At 30.3% G+C, this 19,678-nt stretch overlaps 2 protein-coding genes across 5 annotated transcripts; one reads left to right on the top strand and one right to left on the bottom strand.

Moving 5' to 3' along the window:
* Positions 1-240: 240 nt before the first annotated feature.
* Positions 241-4,925, top strand: LOC116406244 (regulation of nuclear pre-mRNA domain-containing protein 1B-like). 2 transcript variants are annotated; one of them, XR_004219270.1, is made up of 9 exons: positions 241-836; positions 1,238-1,485; positions 1,814-1,969; positions 2,160-2,316; positions 2,478-2,620; positions 2,744-2,779; positions 3,020-3,797; positions 4,135-4,233; positions 4,410-4,925. XR_004219270.1 is itself a non-coding variant. In XM_031889961.1 (8 exons), the coding sequence occupies exons 1-7, from the start codon at positions 761-763 to the stop codon at positions 3,779-3,781; spliced, it is 1,578 nt and encodes a 525-aa protein (XP_031745821.1). In that variant the 5' UTR covers positions 241-760; the 3' UTR covers positions 3,782-3,797; positions 4,135-4,404. The 2 variants fall into 2 exon arrangements, 1 of the variants encoding a protein (XP_031745821.1); XM_031889961.1 differs by lacking the exon at positions 4,410-4,925 and having other exon boundaries at positions 4,135-4,404.
* A 9,213-nt stretch (positions 4,926-14,138) lies between these two features.
* LOC116406237 (beta-glucosidase 44-like) lies at positions 14,139-17,793 on the bottom strand. Of its 3 annotated transcripts, none has more exons than XM_031889945.1 (11): positions 17,494-17,793; positions 17,272-17,330; positions 17,040-17,115; positions 16,840-16,911; positions 16,158-16,245; positions 15,811-16,063; positions 15,596-15,711; positions 15,246-15,463; positions 15,104-15,135; positions 14,925-15,027; positions 14,139-14,539 (listed from the first exon to the last, which is right to left on the bottom strand). In XM_031889945.1, the coding sequence occupies exons 1-11, from the start codon at positions 17,723-17,725 to the stop codon at positions 14,268-14,270; spliced, it is 1,521 nt and encodes a 506-aa protein (XP_031745805.1). In that variant the 5' UTR covers positions 17,726-17,793; the 3' UTR covers positions 14,139-14,267. The 3 variants fall into 3 exon arrangements, with proteins under 3 accessions (XP_031745805.1, XP_031745807.1, XP_031745808.1); XM_031889947.1 differs by having other exon boundaries at positions 17,040-17,111; positions 17,494-17,612; XM_031889948.1 differs by lacking the exons at positions 16,158-16,245; positions 17,040-17,115; positions 17,272-17,330; positions 17,494-17,793 and having other exon boundaries at positions 14,140-14,539.
* Positions 17,794-19,678: the final 1,885 nt, after the last annotated feature.

The following is a 19,678-nucleotide window of genomic DNA, read 5'->3' as shown; positions in this document are numbered from 1 at the left end:
AAAAATTGATGATGCTGTAATTAGTGAGAGCTCATATATATTTTTGTATTGTTTTATTTTTTTAAAAAAAATTAGTGAGGAAATTTCCAAGAATTTAATAAAAAATAGAAACTACACCATTTAACTATGTTGAGTGGTTTCACATCGAAAATTGTATCTATTTAATTACATACAAAATTTGTCAATGTAAGTTAAAAAACAGAAAAAAGAAAAGAAAAAAAAGGAAAAGGGAATGGAAAAACTTTAGGGAAGCGGTATGAAGGGAGTTTACAAGAATCGGAGAAGCGTTTATTTCCTTTTTTTCATTTGTTTGCGCCAAAACGTTCCCCAAAATTTCTTCCAATTTTCTAAAACCATCCCCTTTTTCTTTTCTCTTTTCTCTTCTTCTTCTTCCTCCTCTGCAACTCTGTTTCCTTCAATTTCACCTGATTCCTTCTCCGATTCCGTTTCTTCTTCCCTTTCAACAGATACCCAAATACCCAATTTTCCATTTCATTCCAACTCTTGTTTTCCTTTTCCTTTTTTCTTGCATTTTTCCCCCAACCCTCTACTTTCATCACCTTTTGATTTCTTCCCGCTTCCTCTTTTCTTGGTTCAATCCCTTTTTTCTTCCTTCGATTCTTGGTTTTCTTTTCCATCTTAAGCTGCCTATGCTTGATTCCACCTTTCAGATCTTTCTCCTTTTGCTTGTTGCGCTTCTAGGGATTTCTACTGTTCGTTTTGTTATCGGGTTCTCGCTCTAGTTTGCTGCTGTACTGGAATGAATAGTGTGTTCAGTGAGCAAATACTTGCTGATAAGCTGTCGAAGCTCAATAGCACGCAGCAGTGTATTGAAAGTATCCTTTTTTATTTCGTTTTTGTTACCCCATTTGGGGTTCTTGCCTTTTTTCTTCTTGTTTTTAGTTAGGTAGTGTTCGAAAGCTTCCAATTGATGATTTTTTTTTCTTAGTTCGTTTTTGTTTGAGCCTGCCCATTTTATCTTCTGTTGTTTCAACTCTCTAGAGCCTAGAGGTTGATTGATTACTTTATACCCTTCAAAGCTTGGATTGGGATTTTATAGAATTTGGGTATTACACTTCAATTGTTGCTTTTTTCTTAATGGTTTTTGTAATTAATCTCTTTGGTATTGTTGCTTATTAGAGAGTGTTTGTTAATTCTGTTACCTTTAGTTGCTTGTGTCATCATGTTGAATTTGTTACAAGAGATGTTTCTGTCATTCTTAACTCTTTTCCTATAGCTTTGTCACATTGGTGTATATTTCATAGAGGCAAGGCTGAATTGGTTGTTGCAACATGGGATAAGCAGTTCCACAATTCTGAAATGGTTCAGAAAGTTCCTCTTTTGTATCTTGCTAATGATATCTTACAAAATAGTAAGCGTAAGGGAAATGAATTTGTTACTGAGTTCTGGAAGGTTCTTCCATCAGCACTTAAGGATGTCCTTGAGAATGGTGACAGCCATGGAAAGAATGTAATTTCTAGATTGGTAAGTTTGAGTTATTTGCTTTTCCTCTTCTCGGACGAGTGGTCTAACTCTCTTGCACGTTTTAAGATTTTCCAACTAAATGTGTTGGTGAATACTGATAAAAATTGAAGATGCAATTAATGGAATTTATCAGGGCAGCTACTCCCTTTTATTGAGTATTGGAGATTGTTGTCATGTACTTGTGTCTACTTTAAATGAACAAATTGCGGATTCGTTGAGCATGAAAATTTTTCAGAAAGTACTTCTAGGATCTTATTTTAAGGCCTTTATTTTGCCTTTTTTTCCTTCCTTTGAACTTGTTAATCAAATTTTTCTTGCACCTTCTTAGGTGGATATATGGGAACAAAGGAAGGTATTTGGATCCCGGACTCGAAGCCTCAAAGATGTAATACTTGGGGAAGAGGCACCTCCACCTCTAGAGTTTAGCAAAAAACGTACTCGATCAGTCAGAATTGTCAAAAGAGATTCACGGTCAATTAGAACGGTGAGCGACTATTTTATCTTAAGCTTTTTTTCCAATTTTCTTTTGGTGGCACCAGAAGTTATGCAAGACCCTGTCTTGATTTTCCATGACTGTTTCCATTTAGTTTTCTTATTATCAATATTATATATATTTGTTTTACTTCCAATGATTTCGTTGTTGAGTTGACATTATTCCTTAATTTGGTACGCAGAAATTGTCTATTGGAAGTGCAGCTGAAAAAATAGTATCAGCATTCCACTTGGTCCTTAGTGAATATTCTAATGAAGAAACTGAGATGACCAACTGTAATTCTGCGGTTCAACGTGTAAGGAAGATGGAAAATGACGTTGATTTTGCTTGTTCCATGGGTATGACAACAATTATTTAATGTTGTCTACATTGTCTCAATGTTCTCCATTATGCATCTAATTTGTTTTGAAAGATTTGTACTCTTAGTTGAAATTTTTTATTATGCCATCTTTCAATTGTCAAATTATACAGTCTCTGAGTTTCTATGATTATCCACCAGCAAAAAATCCTCAGCGTAAAAAGTTAGCCAAAGAACTGGAAGAGGAAGAAAGTGTTTTGAAACAGTGTATTGAGAAATTGCAATCGGTTGAAGCCAGTCGCCTGGCACTTATCACTCAGTTAAAAGAAGCTTTGCATGTTCAGGTATCTTGATCAATCCTTTCTCAATTTCCTTAGAAGTTTGAACAATTTTGATTTCTGTATTACATTATGTTATTATGAAGTACTTACAATTGACAAATTTGGGAAACTGACTATTAACTGTAGGAATCGGAGCTGGAGAATATTCGAACCCAGATGCAGGTATTTTCTTGAGTGAAATAGACTTGTTTTGCTTGTGCTTGTATTTGACATTTATTTGAACTTCAACATGAGTATTTTTAGTTTTATAATATGAAAGTGAGGGACTGGCTTGTTATATGGAGGAAAAATGAAGCTTTACCGTGGACACCTATAATTTAATTCATGTGAATTTGATGGGTGCTGATGATTGAGTTTTTTTGTTGCCATTACTCATTTTGTTTTGAACTTCAAAAACTACAGGTGGCTCAGGCTCAAGCAGAAGAGGCTAAAAATATGCAAAACCGGCTAAATGATGAAGGTTATGTATCGAAAACTTCCATCATTGATTCAAATGCAAAAGCAGGACAGACTCCTAAGAAGTCGGCTGCAGCCATTGCAGCAGAGGTTGCGGACAAGCTTGCAGCTTCTAGTTCCTCACAAATGATCATGACATCGGTTCTCTCCACATTTGCGGCTGAGGAGGCAAAGCATACTAATCTAACAAAGACTAATAATGGATTGAATGCATTTGCATCAAAGCCCATGCGTTCCTCTGCTAATTCTATCACAAAACCTGAAGCGTCAGCCGTTGGTTCAGATCCTAATGTTTTCATGTCTATGCAGCCCCTTGCTGCTCCCGCTAACCATTCATACCAATCAGTTATGGTGCCCCAACCAACAATGCAGAGCCAAGCCTCGAATTCACAGACTCAGTATCAGATGCTTCCAAGTGCACCTTCTCAGCAATATTTGCAGCTCTCAAATGGAGTCTTAACCCCATATGGTTATGGTAGTCTTCCAAGCTCAACTCCGGTACCACCACCACCAATGCCCCACATGGTTAGTCCAGTGGTGCCCTTGACCCAGCAGATGCTGCAACAGACAATACCCTTGGCTCAACAACCATCACCTATGATACAAACACAACCGGTCCCTTTCACGCAGCAACCTCTGGCACCTAGTTTTAGACCGCTTCAGCCGCCAGGGATGGTGTATTATGGTCATCCTCCCCCTTCTCAGTGAATGTTTTGTGCTAAAGGTATCTTCTCTTTTGGACCGAACCTATTGATTAGTGATTGTCATTAAATTTTGTTCATGTACCTTGGGATAATGGAATTTGATTTGAAGACAGATAGTGGTAATGGGCTTCTACAATTGGGCTTAATTTATAAAGTATCGAACCAAGCTTTTTGGTTCTGAAACATTAGGGACCTTCATAATCATTATTTACTTCAAGGGGGCAGACCATTAGAACATTTGTGACATTAGACATATTAAAAGTCTTTTATGTTTCAGTTTGATTTGAGGAAGTTTTGTGTAGATTTATTATTCCAAGCATTGACTTATTGTACATTACTTCATCCTTTGGATGTCAGGTCAAGTTTTAGACAGTGCCACGCTCGTCGTGTAACGTTGATCTCTAAACGAATGAGCCTGTGAACGAAGCAAGAGCTAAATCATATCGAGCTGTGGTGGTAAGGACTTGTGATTTTTAGTGCATATTTTGAGATAATTAAATTTATATCATTGTCTTTCTCCCTCTGCCCTACTTTGTGGGGGAGGATACATAAAATATGGAAATGTAACTGGTATATATAGGGCTCTACACTTTTGGGAGAGATCACTCAGCCCTATGATTTCTTAAATATAGGTTCCATATGGTTCAATTCAATTTTATGAGTTCAAAGTGACGACGACCATTGTACCCATAAAAGAAAGAGCAGATGACAGACAGATGGACGACGAGAAGGTATCCCGCACAAATGTCTATGTTCTTCATTGTTGAAGCTGTGAAAGTGCTAGCAAATGGCTATAGTGGGGGAAATTACATAAGATAGTGGCTGGCTTCATGGAAATTTTATAAGGAAGTTTCTTTAGAAATCAATAAGATACGAATATGCTTATTGGGACAGCTTGGGAATGAAAATTCAAAGGCACAAAACAGACTTTGCGAGCTTAGCTTCGTGAAGCTATGGTGAAAACGGTGCCAAGCAGCTCGAAAACGATAAAAGGACAATGAATTAACATAGAACATGGTTGATTTTAACCTACAGTTATCAAAGTAGTTTAACTAATCACAAGTAATAGCTTAAAGTTTTGCTAAAAAAACAAAATTTCAATGATTATATTAATTTTTAAAGGGAAAAAATGGATAAGTACTCATTAAGTTTCCATTTTTGATATTTTGTTCTTTTCTTGATGAAAGAAAATGTTCGCCTATTTTTTTCTATTTTTTTTAATAATTAAAATACTGTCCTTAACTTTTGCTCTAATTTTTTGTTATGGTAAATTTAATAGAATCTTTGTTTTAAAAATGAAGAGAATATGTTTGGATGGAATTATTTTTTATCTATGAAAGATTTTGATAGGGATGGATAGATATACATACTTTCTATTATTGTCTATTGGTGTAGATAGAATTTGAAATATTGCTGTATTTACTAATGAATTATAAAACATAACTACAATCAACTTACTTTTTTTGTAATGATTTTGGTTTATTTATATTCTATTCTATTTTAGTCAATTCAAAATTACTTTTTTATCTCTAAAAATCGCACTAAAATACCTTGTGAGATTAATTTCACGATTTAGTCACAACCAATAATAGAGGGATTAAAGTGATTAACTTTTTTTTCAAAGAAGGGACTAAAGTGATTAAAATTATGAAAAGAATGACATAATTTTAAATTTATTTTAGTTTCATAAATCACAACCAAACCAACCAAAGATAAACCAAGGGGATAATGAATACTCCTAAGGTTAATATGATAAGTGTTGCATTTTACAAATAGGAACCCATGAATGAACCACTACGTTATATTGAACAAAAACATTAATAAAACTTTGACAAAACTTTTAATTTATTTAACCTAGAGAGTTTGAGTAACGAATTAGTTATTCTCAATTTTATAAACTTACATTACGTTTTGATACAACTAAACATCCAATCAAAACCCGACTATTTACTTAATTTAAACCACTACCCAACAGACAATACCTTTGTATTGATTGAGTAGAGAAGACATCAATTACTACTTTGAATGTTTACTATTTCTTTTTTCATCCATTCACCTCCGTAATTATTGGGAACAAAAAATTTTACAATTCTTTATATTTCACTCTTTGGTACGTGTATTTGAGCAAATAAAGTAAATCAGTTAAAAGTACGAAGAATTGAAAACTCTCCATCCTCTAAAACTCTGTGCAAACACAAAGTGACAAGTGATTTCAAAAGCCAATAGTTGTTTAAATACTAATCCTTAATAACTTTAATAACCATTATAAGTAAGGATTAATTATTTAAGTATATCTCTGTCACATTATAGTAAAATAGACCCCCACTACTATTAATGTGCACACCTTTCATATTTTATATAGACTTAGAAAGCTAACATTATTGATGAACAATAATTAATTTCCGATACATCAAGGAGATTATAACTAAATACTGTTTCTAGTTTTTGCATTTTTTTTCTTGTTGTTAATCAAATACCTGGCTAATTTCCACATAAAATTAAAGAAAATACTTTTCTATAATTATACATTATTCATATGAATCAAATAATTTGAATCATACTCTCAACCTTCTTCACTTCCATAATCTTTCCCAACTCAAAGCATTAGAGTGTAAGTGTGTGTGACGAATATTATATAATGGTCGATTTGTAAATTTTTTCCTTCGTAGATCACTTTTAATTTCTCTCCATCAAATAAATTCATTGTGAGGGTTGAATGAAAGTTAGGTACATTTAATTTCTTGTTCAAAGTTTAACATCAGCTTTATCGAACACACATTAATAAGAAAACGATTGAATGAACTCAATTTTTTAAAGAAAAAAATTAGAACCCTAGTGATTGAGATGTGTTATTATTTAAGATGAATTGTGGGGGTGGAGGGACCTCACACAACACAATTCAAAAACAAAAAGGAGAGCCACGCTGGTAGCTTTTTCTGATTTGGTGAGTGCATGCCCTCAAATTGTTCTAAAATAAAATTATATGAATGATAATGATAATATATAAGAACAATAGTGTACATATTATTATAGACATATATAGCTTCTCAATATTGGTCTTGGTGGGTGTTGAATATTAATATAAAATTAAATAACAACAATAATGATAAAGAGAATAATGGGTTATGAAACTCATCTGTCAACCACAAATCTTTAATTTGAGACAAGTTGTAGGGTTATTATGGAGCAATGTGTCAAATACAAAGGACTATTATTAATTTTGAAATATGAATATCATTTAACAATTGAGCAATTGGGGAATTATGTGTCACACTCTGTTGCTGCCGAAAGTTAGCTTTATTTTTCATTCATATATTAAGACACATTGGTGGGGTCTTCCTGCTATGTTTTCTTCTCCTTATAACAAGACATAACATAACACCATTTTTCAATTCCCACACTACATTAATCAATCATTTATCAATATATAAAAACAATTGTCACAAATATAACAATAACATGTATAAGAATTTTTTGTTTTTTCTTTTGTTGAAAATATAACCAAATTTATGCTCAACAGCCATAGTAAAATTTATCACTTATATAAATAGTCTCTATTTGGTATAGTCTTTTAGAGACAAATCTTGCTATATTTATCATTTTAAAAAAATGTTTTAATATACTTAATTGTTAGTCTTAGAAATACTATTCATTACTCTAATTGATGAGTGAAAATGTTCATCTACTAGCTAGATTTGATTGGTTGAAATATACATGGAAGGAATAATTTTGAATCTAGATTCATTCGAGGAGAATATTATATGAAAAATATCTATTCAAATAGAAAAATCATCCTAAAGCAGATTCCAAGGTAAGCATTAGCACACATGTGTTCTCCTTTTTATGAATGTCATGTGTGACAAAAAGGGGTACATTAACAACGTTAAATTACCAACAATAATTAGTATTAATGGTGGTTAAAAGATAGTGAGCCTTAGTCATTTTAAAAATAAAAGACTAAATTGATTCAAATACGAACTAAATTAGTATATAAATTTAGAATAAATTATATATAAAATGAGTAATGAAGTAGGAAAATTTTAATTATGTTTTGTTATAAATACTGTGATAAATTGCTTAACTTATCAATAGAGATTAAGAAGATTGATTAAAATAATAATAATCCACGTTATAAACCTAGGGCACCAATAGTAATGATCCTCACCACAAACCCAATAAATTAATCAATATATCACTAATGCAAGAGTAGATTTATTGATAATAATCCACTTTTTGAAAATTAATTTCAAATTTCCTTGTTATCTCAGTTTCGTTAAGGTTTTAAAAGTACTTTAAAAATGTAGAAAAGAAAGGTGTGTAAGCAAAAGGCAAACCACATTAGTTTTAAAGAATAATTAAAACCCAAGACTCCATTTTAGTTGTTATTTGAGTTTATTTTTCTTTTTTTAATTTGAGAAAATTGTACTTTTCTTAAATAAAAAAATAACTTTCTTCCTGTTTCATAAAAAAACATTTAAATTTATCAAATTCTAGAAGTAAAAAACATGTGTTCTTAAAATCCAACTTCTCTAATTTGTTTTCTAAATTTAGTTTCGATTTATGGGAATTATGCAGATAACTCAAACTTAAATTTAGTGCAGATTCTTAAAAATGGATTGCAAGAAAAACAAATTATATCACTACACAAATTAAATGAAAGATGTTGATGTGAAAACTTGAACAACAAAAATATGTTTTCCCTAATAACAATAGTGAAGTGAATTTGTTTGAAGGGGAGTAGAACATATTTTGCAAAAGAGAAAATTCTATAGACTAATATGATACTTTGTGATACACACTCCAATGCTTAAATTTATAAATAGTTTAAGGGCAGGAATCAAGTTATCCAATATAAAGTTATAATGATATATTTATAAAAGAGGTTGACCTAGGTTTTCTTCTATTATTCATTTAATTTTCAAAATATATATCAAAGGAATCGCCGATGAACTGATGGTGATAAATACTTTTTGGTTGTCACAAATTTGGGCTAGCCTTTACTAATTGGTTGTTGGATAATATGGACTTTTTTGGTCAATCCTAGCGGTAGCTATGACAACCAAAACGTCCTTATTACCCGTTAGATCATCATCGATGATGCTTGAGAGCACTACTAGGATAGGCAAAAAAAAGTCCATATTACACAACAACCAATTAGTAGAAGCCAACTCAGGCTGTGACAAAACCAAAAAGTCCTTATTACCCATCAGATTATCGAAGTAGCCTTAAAGCAGTTATCTGATAACATGATCGAATCCTAGGTAAAATACTTAAGTTCGGGGGTATGTTGGACATATCATCGTATATTAAAGTTATCGGATGGTGTTGTTGACGACTTATTAGGAGGTGGAAGTTGAACTTTTCGACCCAACTCAAAGGATCATTGGACCAACTAAGCTAGGCTACTTAACCCTTGGAGCTTAGGTTGATGTTCGTGGGATAGTTAAGGTCAAAGGTCTAACTTTCCACTTCTGAGCCTTGTTGATTACATTTATCCTTTTGACCTAGAATCTATACATAGAAAAGTGAACCTCTCTAACTATATTATCTCTAGTATTACACTGAAACCAATTGCTGTAAATGTTGGCTTTTAAATCAAAATTTAATTAATTTCAGTCAATAAAAAAAAAAAGAAGAAATAAAGTAGATCCAAATTGGATATAATTAATTTGACTTTGTTCTAAAGAGTTATAAATTAATTGGTTTTAGTGGGTGGCACTATGGATAGTAGTCCACTTTTAAAAGTCAACTATGAAGAAAGTTTTTCCAATCCAAATAAACTTGCAATTCCATTATTATTATTATTGGAAGCCATCATTAAAACTTGAGAACATTTCACATGGTTGGCTTCTCAAATGCTTCAAATAAAAAAGATAATCCAAAATAATTTGTGAGCTCATGTCTCTATCATACCTCCCTCTAATGAGGATGATATGAATCTCCTTTCTTATGAAATCAATATTGAAAATGATAGGTCCAAACCCTCACATATCCTCTATTCACATGTTTTAGTTACAACTTACTTCATCTTCATTTTCAAATGTTAATGTAACAGGTTACAAATTACAAATGTATATAGTTATTTTATTTCTTCACATCTCTACATAAAATAATTAATTGTTTTGAATTTTTTCTTCACTTTGTTCATTTTGAGATGAATAGATATAGTTGTGAGATGTATATTGTCCAAATACTTTTCTATAGCTATCATGACGTCAAAGGAGAAAATTACTATATATATATGTATAATAAAAACTAAAGTGTTATACTTTACCTTATAAAGCATTAAGACACAATTACATCCTTAATTAATTAACAGCAAAACATTGGAAAAGTACAGACTAGAGAACATGAAAAGAGTAGATCAGACCAAAAGACACACTTATACTATTCTTCTTCTTCTTCCTCTTCTTTTTCTTTTGGCCTTTGGACAGACATTTTTAAACACATTTACACAAACAAAAGCTTTTCGATTTTATAGACACTAAAAGAAGGAAAACAGGTCATGATCAAGAAGGGCCGGGAAGCATAAAGTCAAATATATAACTTGATCATGTTCTATTTTTGTAGCTGTCGACTGTGGTCGTCGGAGCAATGCTTCCCGGGTGAACTTTTTTATTCCTTGCAAGCAAAGAACCACCACTAGAGGAACCCGTGGCGGTGGCGGTCTCTCCTCGGGAGAATCGATTTGGTTCCATTCTCTCAAGTTTCTCCTTTTGTTGCTTCTGTAGGAGGTGGATTTTGGCATAGGAAGCTCCAAGGGATGACATGATTTTGAGAATATAGAGAAAGAAGGAGGCCTATAAAGAAGATCGAGGAAGAAGGAAGAAGGAAGAAGGAAGAAGGAAGAAGGAAGAAGATATTGGAATTATTATTTTGGGTTTTTCTTGTGTTGGAAGTTAGTTTTTGTTTTGGTGTATTTAGAAGCTTTGAAATTGGTAGTATTTATAAGCCATGCATGGCTTTGGTTAGGGCTGCAAAGCTTTTAATAAATTAATTAAATCTCATATGCTCCAAACCCAATATGTTTTCTCTTAATTAATAATTAATCAAATTCAACTGTCATTGTCATAAAAGAAGGAGCTACTTTTTATAACTAATATAAATTTTTTTATCAACCAATAATATAACTAAATTACATTAGAAATTAAGTTGAACCTAAGGGTTCCTTCCCAATCAAACCAATGCTCATTTTTTACTCACTTTCTATTGGAATAAAACCACTTACTACTATCACACGATTATGCAAAAATTAAAGTGAGAAATAAAAAAAATATACTTTGTCAAAAATTATTACAACCACATAAAAAATTCTCTCTCCAACTCTAAGTATAAGAACTCGTTATATCGGTTGTAGCTAACATATGCTAAACTCAAAGTGCTTAAAATGATGGGATGATATATTTGAAATCAAAGATATTAAGCTTCTTTTATTGCCTTGAGGTGACTTTCTTGAACATTATTTCTCTAAATAGGTGAAAACGAAGACTTTCCAAGTGATCACCAAATTTAGTACTATATCGTTCGAGTATGCTTAACTGTAAAGTTTTGATGAGATTTGGTGCGTTATGATATATGAATGTGTATCCTTTTTTATGAATCATTCTATGCTTTTAGATCAAGATTTGAGGTGTCATCCAAAGAGTCATGATACGGTATGTCTAAAATGGTGTACGGTTACAACTCCCATATAGTTATTAGACACATATTCATATATGTTAAGAATAAAATAATGCTAAGCCAAATTGGTGAGGAAATTAAACAAAAATCTTTTTCACCCTCTAAATAAAGAAGCGTTTGAGGCAATAATTGGTTATTATAGTTGAGTTATAATGATTTTGTGCGTGGAGCGTAGATTATTTTAGTTTGAGTTTTAATAATATGTTATTTTAACCATGAAGTAGGGTTTCTGAAAACCCAAAATTAGAAATCCGAGCTTGTATTAATGTTTTGTGTTGGAATGCTTTGAATTTATTATTTGACGTTCTGAATGTATGACCAAAATATAACGGTCTTGTCACCTAGTACATCAATATCAACTAGAGTACATGGGCGATGAAACAAATATATTAAGTTGTATTTGTATTCATGTTATTTTATTTTGGCTCTATAAGGCTTTGAACAGTGCACAATATTAAACTCTCTAACAACAATTGAATCTATAGTATGATATTTTCTTGCTAATAAAGTTTGTACTCTTCCTTTACACGTGAATGTAGCTAACACACTGTTGGTGAACTATATGTTAAATCTTTGTGTTGATTATTCTCTATTGTTTATGTTCGCTTTTTATTTTTTATTTATCTTTGATTGTCAAGTTCTTAACATTTTTGGATGTGGTTTTGTTTATTTAAGCTTGATTAAGTCACTATATGAATTTTTTCTCATAAAACCGTTCCGTTATACTATCTCTACTAACCCTTTAAACCATGAGATTGATAATAACAAGCTCCAACTTCTCAACTTTAAATTTAGACATCTTTGTGTGCTTATTTTATTATTTATACCAAAACGAGTATAACTCAACCCAACATAAAATATTTACTATCAATCTCGATATCATATGTTCGATTTTCTTTACCCACATTGTCAAAGAGGAAAAAAAAACTCCAAAAGTTGACAAAAAAGATAGATGTATATGCATCAAAACTAATAGCCAAACATCCTTTTGGTGATGATTTCATAGGAAACCGACTAATTCCAACTATTTACCAACAAATTGAATTAAAATATATAAAACCCAAAGTACAACAACACTAAGCATGCCACACTCTTAAGAGAGTTGGTGAAGAATGAAAGCCCATGTTTTTGGTATATTATTATTATTACTACTTAATGTGAATGATTAGATTATATTAGAGATGATTTTTATTAATGAAACCACGAATGAGAATGAATAATAGTGCTTAGGAGAAAAAGGCATTTTTCAGGTCATTAAAGTGGAAGAACCACACATAGACTCAATGAAAATGAAATTAATAATTATAATCATAATTAATAATCTAAGTGGCTTAGGCTTTTTCTAAGTGGCATAACTATTAATTAGTAACCACAAATGATGGCACGTCAGATGTGGTTTATTGAAATGGAAGCTGCCTAGTTGGACATTGTAACTGTTTCAATTTTTTCTAATTAAGGGTTTAATTAATTGATTAAGAACACACCCATGATATCATACCAATAGAAGGGTCTTATCTCCTTAACTATCAGCCACGTTGTTGTTGTTGGGATCCAAGTTGGATTAGTCCCCTTTATTGACCAATTGATAATATTATTGTACTTAATTAATTTCATTGTGACTAAGATATAATAGATAATAGAGGTGCAGTTTAATTTGGTTAGCTAGTCATCATTTTTTAACAAGAATGTTGTCGCGACTAAATTACAAATTAGAATCTTTTGAGTTCGATCTAAATATTTAAGTTTAGTTTCAATTTAAATATGACGCACAAAAGAGAATGGGCTAGTACTAGACGAGTATTTGTGCCTAAGTTCGTTAAAGGCTTTAAGATGTAAGTTTAGTATGAGTTTTTTTTTAGAATCATAAATGACTAATTCTTTTTTTTTTTCTTAAAGTCATAATGACTTGAGTATATGTCAATTGACCTAGGGTTCGTGAACTTTCCTCCATATTTTGTACGAGGTTATAGATATGTGCCATCATAATTGCATACTTATTGAGCTAATTAACCTATATAAAACTTTTAAATCAAACAGATTACAGTCATTTTGAAAAATTTATTTATTGATTCTTGACTAGATATATACAAGATAAAGAAAACTAAGCCAACTATCACGCCTAATTTAAACTAAATATTCAAACCACAACTAGTAAATTTGAAACTTGTAAAGAGGAACTAATTGAAACTATATCCAAATTAAGTTACAACTTTTAAAGGGAAAAGAATCAGACCATGATAATATTTCTAAAATCATTTAAAAGGTGAATACTATTTTCTTTTTTAAATTTGGTACGGTAGAAGAATTTAACTATAAACTTCTTAGTTGAGTTCGCTTTAATTAATATTACTTTAAAATAAAATATTACATAAGTAAAAAGATACAAATGACCACAAATAATTTAATGCCTGACAAAATATTGAACACAGTTGTTCAAAATTGACATGTAAAAGATGTCCTAACATCAACTTCAATTTTTCCTCTATGTACATATACACACATGTATAAAAAAACAAAATTAAGTAGAGACTATCATGAAAAAAATTTGCATATATATATAAGATAAAAGTATTTATCTTAGTGAAATTAAAAAAAGAGATTTAAAGAGTCTCGAGAATATAAGCATAATTCGATTCATAAAATATCAATTATCATTCAATTTCAAAATTTGGTAAAAGATGATCCACTAATATGTTTTGTTCGTCAATCATTTATTTTCTTATAAATATAAGAAAGGAAGAGAATAATATATATATATATAGTTACCAATAGCATTTAAAATATTACTTGAGCTAGGTTTAATTATACTCCTAGTTCTTACTAATCATTTGTTTGAACCAATAGGCTGACATCTTAGGAATTCTGTTGAGATTGTGTTTGTAATCAACATATATGATACCAAACCTTGAAGTATAACCTGATAGCCATTCAAAGTTATCAAGCAAAGACCATGCAAAATATCCACTCACATTAGCTCCATCATCAATGGCTTTCTTCATGTTTTGCAAATATGTCTTGTAGTAATTTATTCTTTCTCTATCATTTAACCCTTCAGGAAGTGGGATATCAGAAGTGTCCATTCCTATCATTGCATTTAAAATAGAATTAAACGTTTAACTGTTACAAAATACCTGCTACCAGCTACTTGCCAACATATGTACGTATAACGACGACTTCTAGTGCAAACCCAATTATCAAATATCATGTGAGAAAAAAATGCTGAATGAGTTTTCAAAATTCCTATATTTTGTTTTCAAATTTTGATTACGATTATTTCAAAGATACCATATTCTTGTAGGGATAATGATTTGAAAATCTATACAAATCATATACATTTTTAGAAAAATAATTATAAAAGGGAATATTCTGTACAGTTTTTTTCTTATGAAAAAAGGAATTAGTAATAAATATAACCTCATGACTAAAACTGATCAAAAACAAATAAACAGAAATTGAGAGTGAATTACCATTTTCTGAAACTATAACGTTTGGATTTCGATAGTGTTGCTTCACATACATCAAAGCTTTGTACATTCCCCATGGTACTTCATACAACCATCCGGTATGAGCCTGAGACCAATCAAAAGTTATATTTAGTAGTTAAAAGCGAACATCGCTCAATCGATGTTAAAGATTAATTACGTACTCGTTGACCAATTGGTTTTCCATTCTTTTCATCTGTGGGAACAAAATTATAAGAAAAAAGTAGCATTAGAATATAGAAATAATTGAAGTGAAGAAGATGATTAAATAATTATAATAATAACAATGGTGTAGTAGAGTCTTACAAGCATAGCCAACATGCCAATCAGATTGATAGCCAGGAGTGGTTGGTTTTGGCCAAGTAGGGTTGAACATATAGAAAGTTGTATATTGATTGATACCCACAAAATCTACTGACCCTTTCACCTTTTTTACCTCTTCTTCACTGAATTTTGGTAACCTTTCTTTTACTATTTCTTGCATTCTTCTTGGATATTCACCATATGTAAATGGATGCAAGAACCTAATTTCAACATATACATATATGTATAGGTTGGTGAAAATTGATATTATATATTTAATGATCCAATTTAACATAAAAATTAAACTTGAACACAAAACAAATCACAAATTGGATTAATATATTAATTTTTACCAGCCAATATGAAAATCTCTTGCTCTTTGAGCTGCATCTCTGTCTTCTTTCTCATTAGTGAGAGGTTCATAATATGTAAAATCCAACAAAATCCCAACTCTTCCTCCTTGTTTTTCCTATAGAAATTACAAGTCTATATATTAATAAAAATATTATTCACAAAAATAAAAACAAAACTTAATAAATAATTAGAAAAAAAAAGCATCTTTACTTACTTGAAATTTCTTCCTATATGTATCAACCACATTAGCATGGGAAAGAATTATATTATGAGCCACAATGTAAGGTTCAGTTCCTGAATTCCCATCTGTACAATTTCCATATTCTTTTGAACATCTTGAAGGAGGCATTATTCCGCTATTGAACCCAACATCAGCTATAACTCTCGGTTCGTTAAATGTCATCCAATTCTTCACTCTATCTCCAAATTCTTCAAAACAAAATTCTGCATAATTTGTAAAATCGATCCTGCATGCACATATATATGTTGAAAATAATTGCAATCATAACCCAATGTAGGTATGAAAATATAAGTTATACACATAAGTTTGATCAAACTTACACAATTTGCTTGTCTAGTAAACCTCTATATCTTTCTTGTAATGCCAAGGGAAGATCGTAGTGGTAAAGATTTGCATAGGGTGTGATTCCTTCACGTTGCAATGAAAAGGAAACACACACATAGAATTATAATCATTAAAATTTTATTATATTGAGTTTTTGAAATTTAAACAAATAGTTGTTTGACATTTAAAATTTAACTAAAAATTTAATAAATAAAGAGAAAATAAGTTCAATTAAAAAACAAACTAATTAAATCGATGAAATAATTACTAAAAGAAGTCGTAAATAATAAAGAGTCAATTACAATTACGACGTAATGATCGTCTTATTAAACCATAAAATACTTTAAAAAACTCGATTACTTAAATATATTATCATTTTCGCTAGACAAGTCTTTCAAATAAAATTAAAAATAAAATGACTAGAGTCTATGTCCAAAATAACAACATTATATCCTAACAAAGAAATAGTCTAATTATTTAAGTAAGTAAATAATAACTAATTTATCATTTTGTTTTCTGATTTGAAAATTATACGTCGTAAAATTTTAAATAAATTCGGCTTCATTTTTTATACCGAAAAATAAAATAGATATTAATTAAATAGGCTATAATTTGAATTTTTTTTATACTAAAATTGAAATCAAATAAAATGAATGGGTGTAACATATAATATTTTACCTTGTTGAATCATGTAGTCAATCAATCTATTATAGTAAGCAACCCCTTTCCAATTTACTTCTCCTGTTCCATCTATTGAAAAACAAAGAAGCAAAAATGAAATAAAACAGATTATTATTAATTATAATTATGTAGCTGCAGGTAATGATTTTTGCCATTCAAAAGATAAAAATATTGTATAAAGAGAAAATTTTAAATACTTGGAAATATCCTCGGCCAAGAAATCGAGAATCGATAAGCATCGAAGTTCAGCTTTTTCATGTTATCAATGTCTTCCTATTCCAAACGGACAAAGAAATTAAATTAAAAACATAAAATTAGAAATTTAAAAACAATTTTGTTAAGATTAAAAAGAAAAATCATTAACCAGATATATATGGATATTCAAACTTCTTAATATCAATTAAATATGATGACATGATTCACGTATACCTTGTATCGATGATATTGATCCACAGCTACATCTCCAGTAGCATTGTCAACAATTTTTCCTACTCACAACCATTTCAAAAAAAACAAGGAAAAATAACTCAAGCAATTATATTTATTATGCCATGAGAATCTCTCACATCGGAAAAAAATAAGAAGATCTGATGATATTTAGTTCATTTTTAACTAAATCAGAACTCAAAAGTAATGGAAAGATATGAGTACCGGGGAGTTTAACGAAAGGATCCCAAATGCTTTGGCCTCGGCCATCCTTGTCAGCCATTCCTTCTACTTGGTATGCAGAAGTTGCAGTTCCAAAGACGAAACCTTCTGGAAATGCAGCTCGACTGAGCCCTCCGGTGTCGAAGATGGTACTGGAGAAGTCATAAGTTGGTTTGGATGCGAAAATTGTAGCAATGATGAGAGTGAGTTGAAGGAAGAAGAAGCAGATTTTCATAGTTTTTTTTTTTTTTTTTTTTTGTTGCAAAAGGATAGAAGATAAGAGAAAGAGTAAGAAAGTTTGAGTTTATGAATGATTGGTTTGGAAAATTTTATTTACAAAAAGTGAAAGGTTTGTTTTTATTTTTCTATTTTAATTATAGAGAAAGGAAAGGAGAATTTGGATGGTAATTGGTAGATACCGAATATATTCAAAGTGCAGAAGAAAACAAATGGAACTTATCCAAAGTAAATTCACGGGAATATATTTTCATCCGTACACAGTGTTTATATATATACATATTACTATACATATAGCAAAAGCCAACATAGTTGAATTAATTATCACTAAATCGATCAAATACTTTTAAAATTTTGATATTTTGAGTCGACATTTTCATTGAAAAAGAGATTGAACAAATGAAAGAACTAAAGATTTTGGGATGTAGACTTTTTTTTATGTCATGATATGATATCTTTTAACAACAATTTAATTCTCTAGATAGTTTGAAATTAATTTATAAATATTATAATTCATTTTAGTAAAGGAAAAAAATTTAATGGTATGTTTTGAAATAATTTCAAATTTCAAACATTTTCTTCAACATAGTCAATTAAAAATTGAACCGTAAAATTTAGAGGTATTTAGGGTTTGTTTATTGATTTTAGAAAAATATAAAATAATTTCAAATGGATGTTAGAGAAATGAGATGATATGTAATTTTTATTTAGTAATTTGATTGGAAATCATTCTAAAATGGTTATTTAATTTTTTTACACACTCATTTGAGAAATTTTTTTATAATTATTTCTCAAATAGAAAACCACTTATTAAATAATTTTAAATTAATTAATTTTTGAAATCAAACATCGAAAATCAATTCTTAATATATGGAAATCTCTTATGAGAGTTTGATATCAACATAAATTTAGTTGCTTACAAATTATTTTTATAAAATTTATCTATTTCGCTTAAATCATATCCAACTCTTATCCATGTTTAGAATAAAGTTAGAATATTACATAAATCAAATGATGACAATGGTTAAAAGAAAGATTTTGCAAAAACAAAACTAATGACACACCTTATTAAGCAGTAGCACTAAAAACTATGTAGTAGGTGACATGATATTGTTTATATATAGAATGAAAACTATTAAAAATATATGGCTATAGTTAATTAGTTGATATATAATACAGAATGTTGGGCAGAAATTTTCATCCTAAACAATTAGGTTAGCTAGAGTTGTGTTCGACAGTAATAACTATTATAACTTATGTTTTACTAATCTTAGTTTAATTGTCAAAAAAAAAATAGCATAACATTATGCACCATCTTTGTTGAGATCTCAAATTCTAACCTTTACCTTTACATGAATTATATTGAAAAAACTTTATTAAATTTTGAACTTCTAAGACCATCCCTTCCAATAATAATGTAAAGATGAATTTCATTAAACTTCCACGCTAAGTTATACAAGTAGAAAATGTGTTCAAGAGATTCAAGAGAATTCACGAGGTTATTTAATACTGTGGTGACAGTCATACGAATCTTTAGTTGGTAACTTTCCTTCCTACTTAAAGAATATTTTAGTTTAGTCAGTGCAAAATCATGTACCATAAAATAAGAGATAAACTTGAACATATAACTATCAAAGTATTATTTCTCCCGCGTTGGGTAAATTTTCCTTGTTTTAGTATCAAAATTAATATGAAAGTGTGTTTAAACTATTACTATTCGACCCGATCCTAAAGCAAGACATACTTACAAAGAGCTATACTTGATTGATATCTACAAATTAGATATTAGAGTTAAGTAAGAATCAAAAGCTCAACATATATATCAAAATTCTAACAAAACAACCATCCAAGTAGGAGAAAGAAAGATGAATAATGCTTTCCTTCGTTTTTTTTCATCCCTTTTATTTTTTCTCTTCCCTCTCTACCCCTTCCATGACAATGGAAAAGAGGA

The sequence above is a fragment of the Cucumis sativus genome, unplaced genomic scaffold (assembly GCF_000004075.3).
Source record: "Cucumis sativus cultivar 9930 unplaced genomic scaffold, Cucumber_9930_V3 scaffold78, whole genome shotgun sequence".
In the NCBI taxonomy this organism is placed as follows: domain Eukaryota; kingdom Viridiplantae; phylum Streptophyta; class Magnoliopsida; order Cucurbitales; family Cucurbitaceae; genus Cucumis; species Cucumis sativus.
This window is presented reverse-complemented; position numbering and strand designations above follow the sequence as displayed.

Bases quoted from the DNA above. Each gene is read 5' to 3' on its own strand.
- LOC116406244 (XM_031889961.1), top strand. From the start codon at position 761: ATGAATAGTGTGTTCAGTGAGCAAATACTTGCTGATAAGCTGTCGAAG. The intron at 1,970-2,159 runs GTGAGCGACTAT...TTTGGTACGCAG, and splicing joins ATTCACGGTCAATTAGAACG to AAATTGTCTATTGGAAGTGC. The intron at 2,621-2,743 runs GTATCTTGATCA...TATTAACTGTAG, and splicing joins AAGAAGCTTTGCATGTTCAG to GAATCGGAGCTGGAGAATAT.
- LOC116406237 (XM_031889945.1), bottom strand. From the start codon at position 17,725: ATGAAAATCTGCTTCTTCTTCCTTCAACTCACTCTCATCATTGCTACA. The intron at 15,028-15,103 runs GTACGTAATTAA...GATTGGTCTCAG, and splicing joins GAAAACCAATTGGTCAACGA to GCTCATACCGGATGGTTGTA. The intron at 14,540-14,924 runs GTAATTCACTCT...ATGCAATGATAG, and splicing joins CGTTATAGTTTCAGAAAATG to GAATGGACACTTCTGATATC.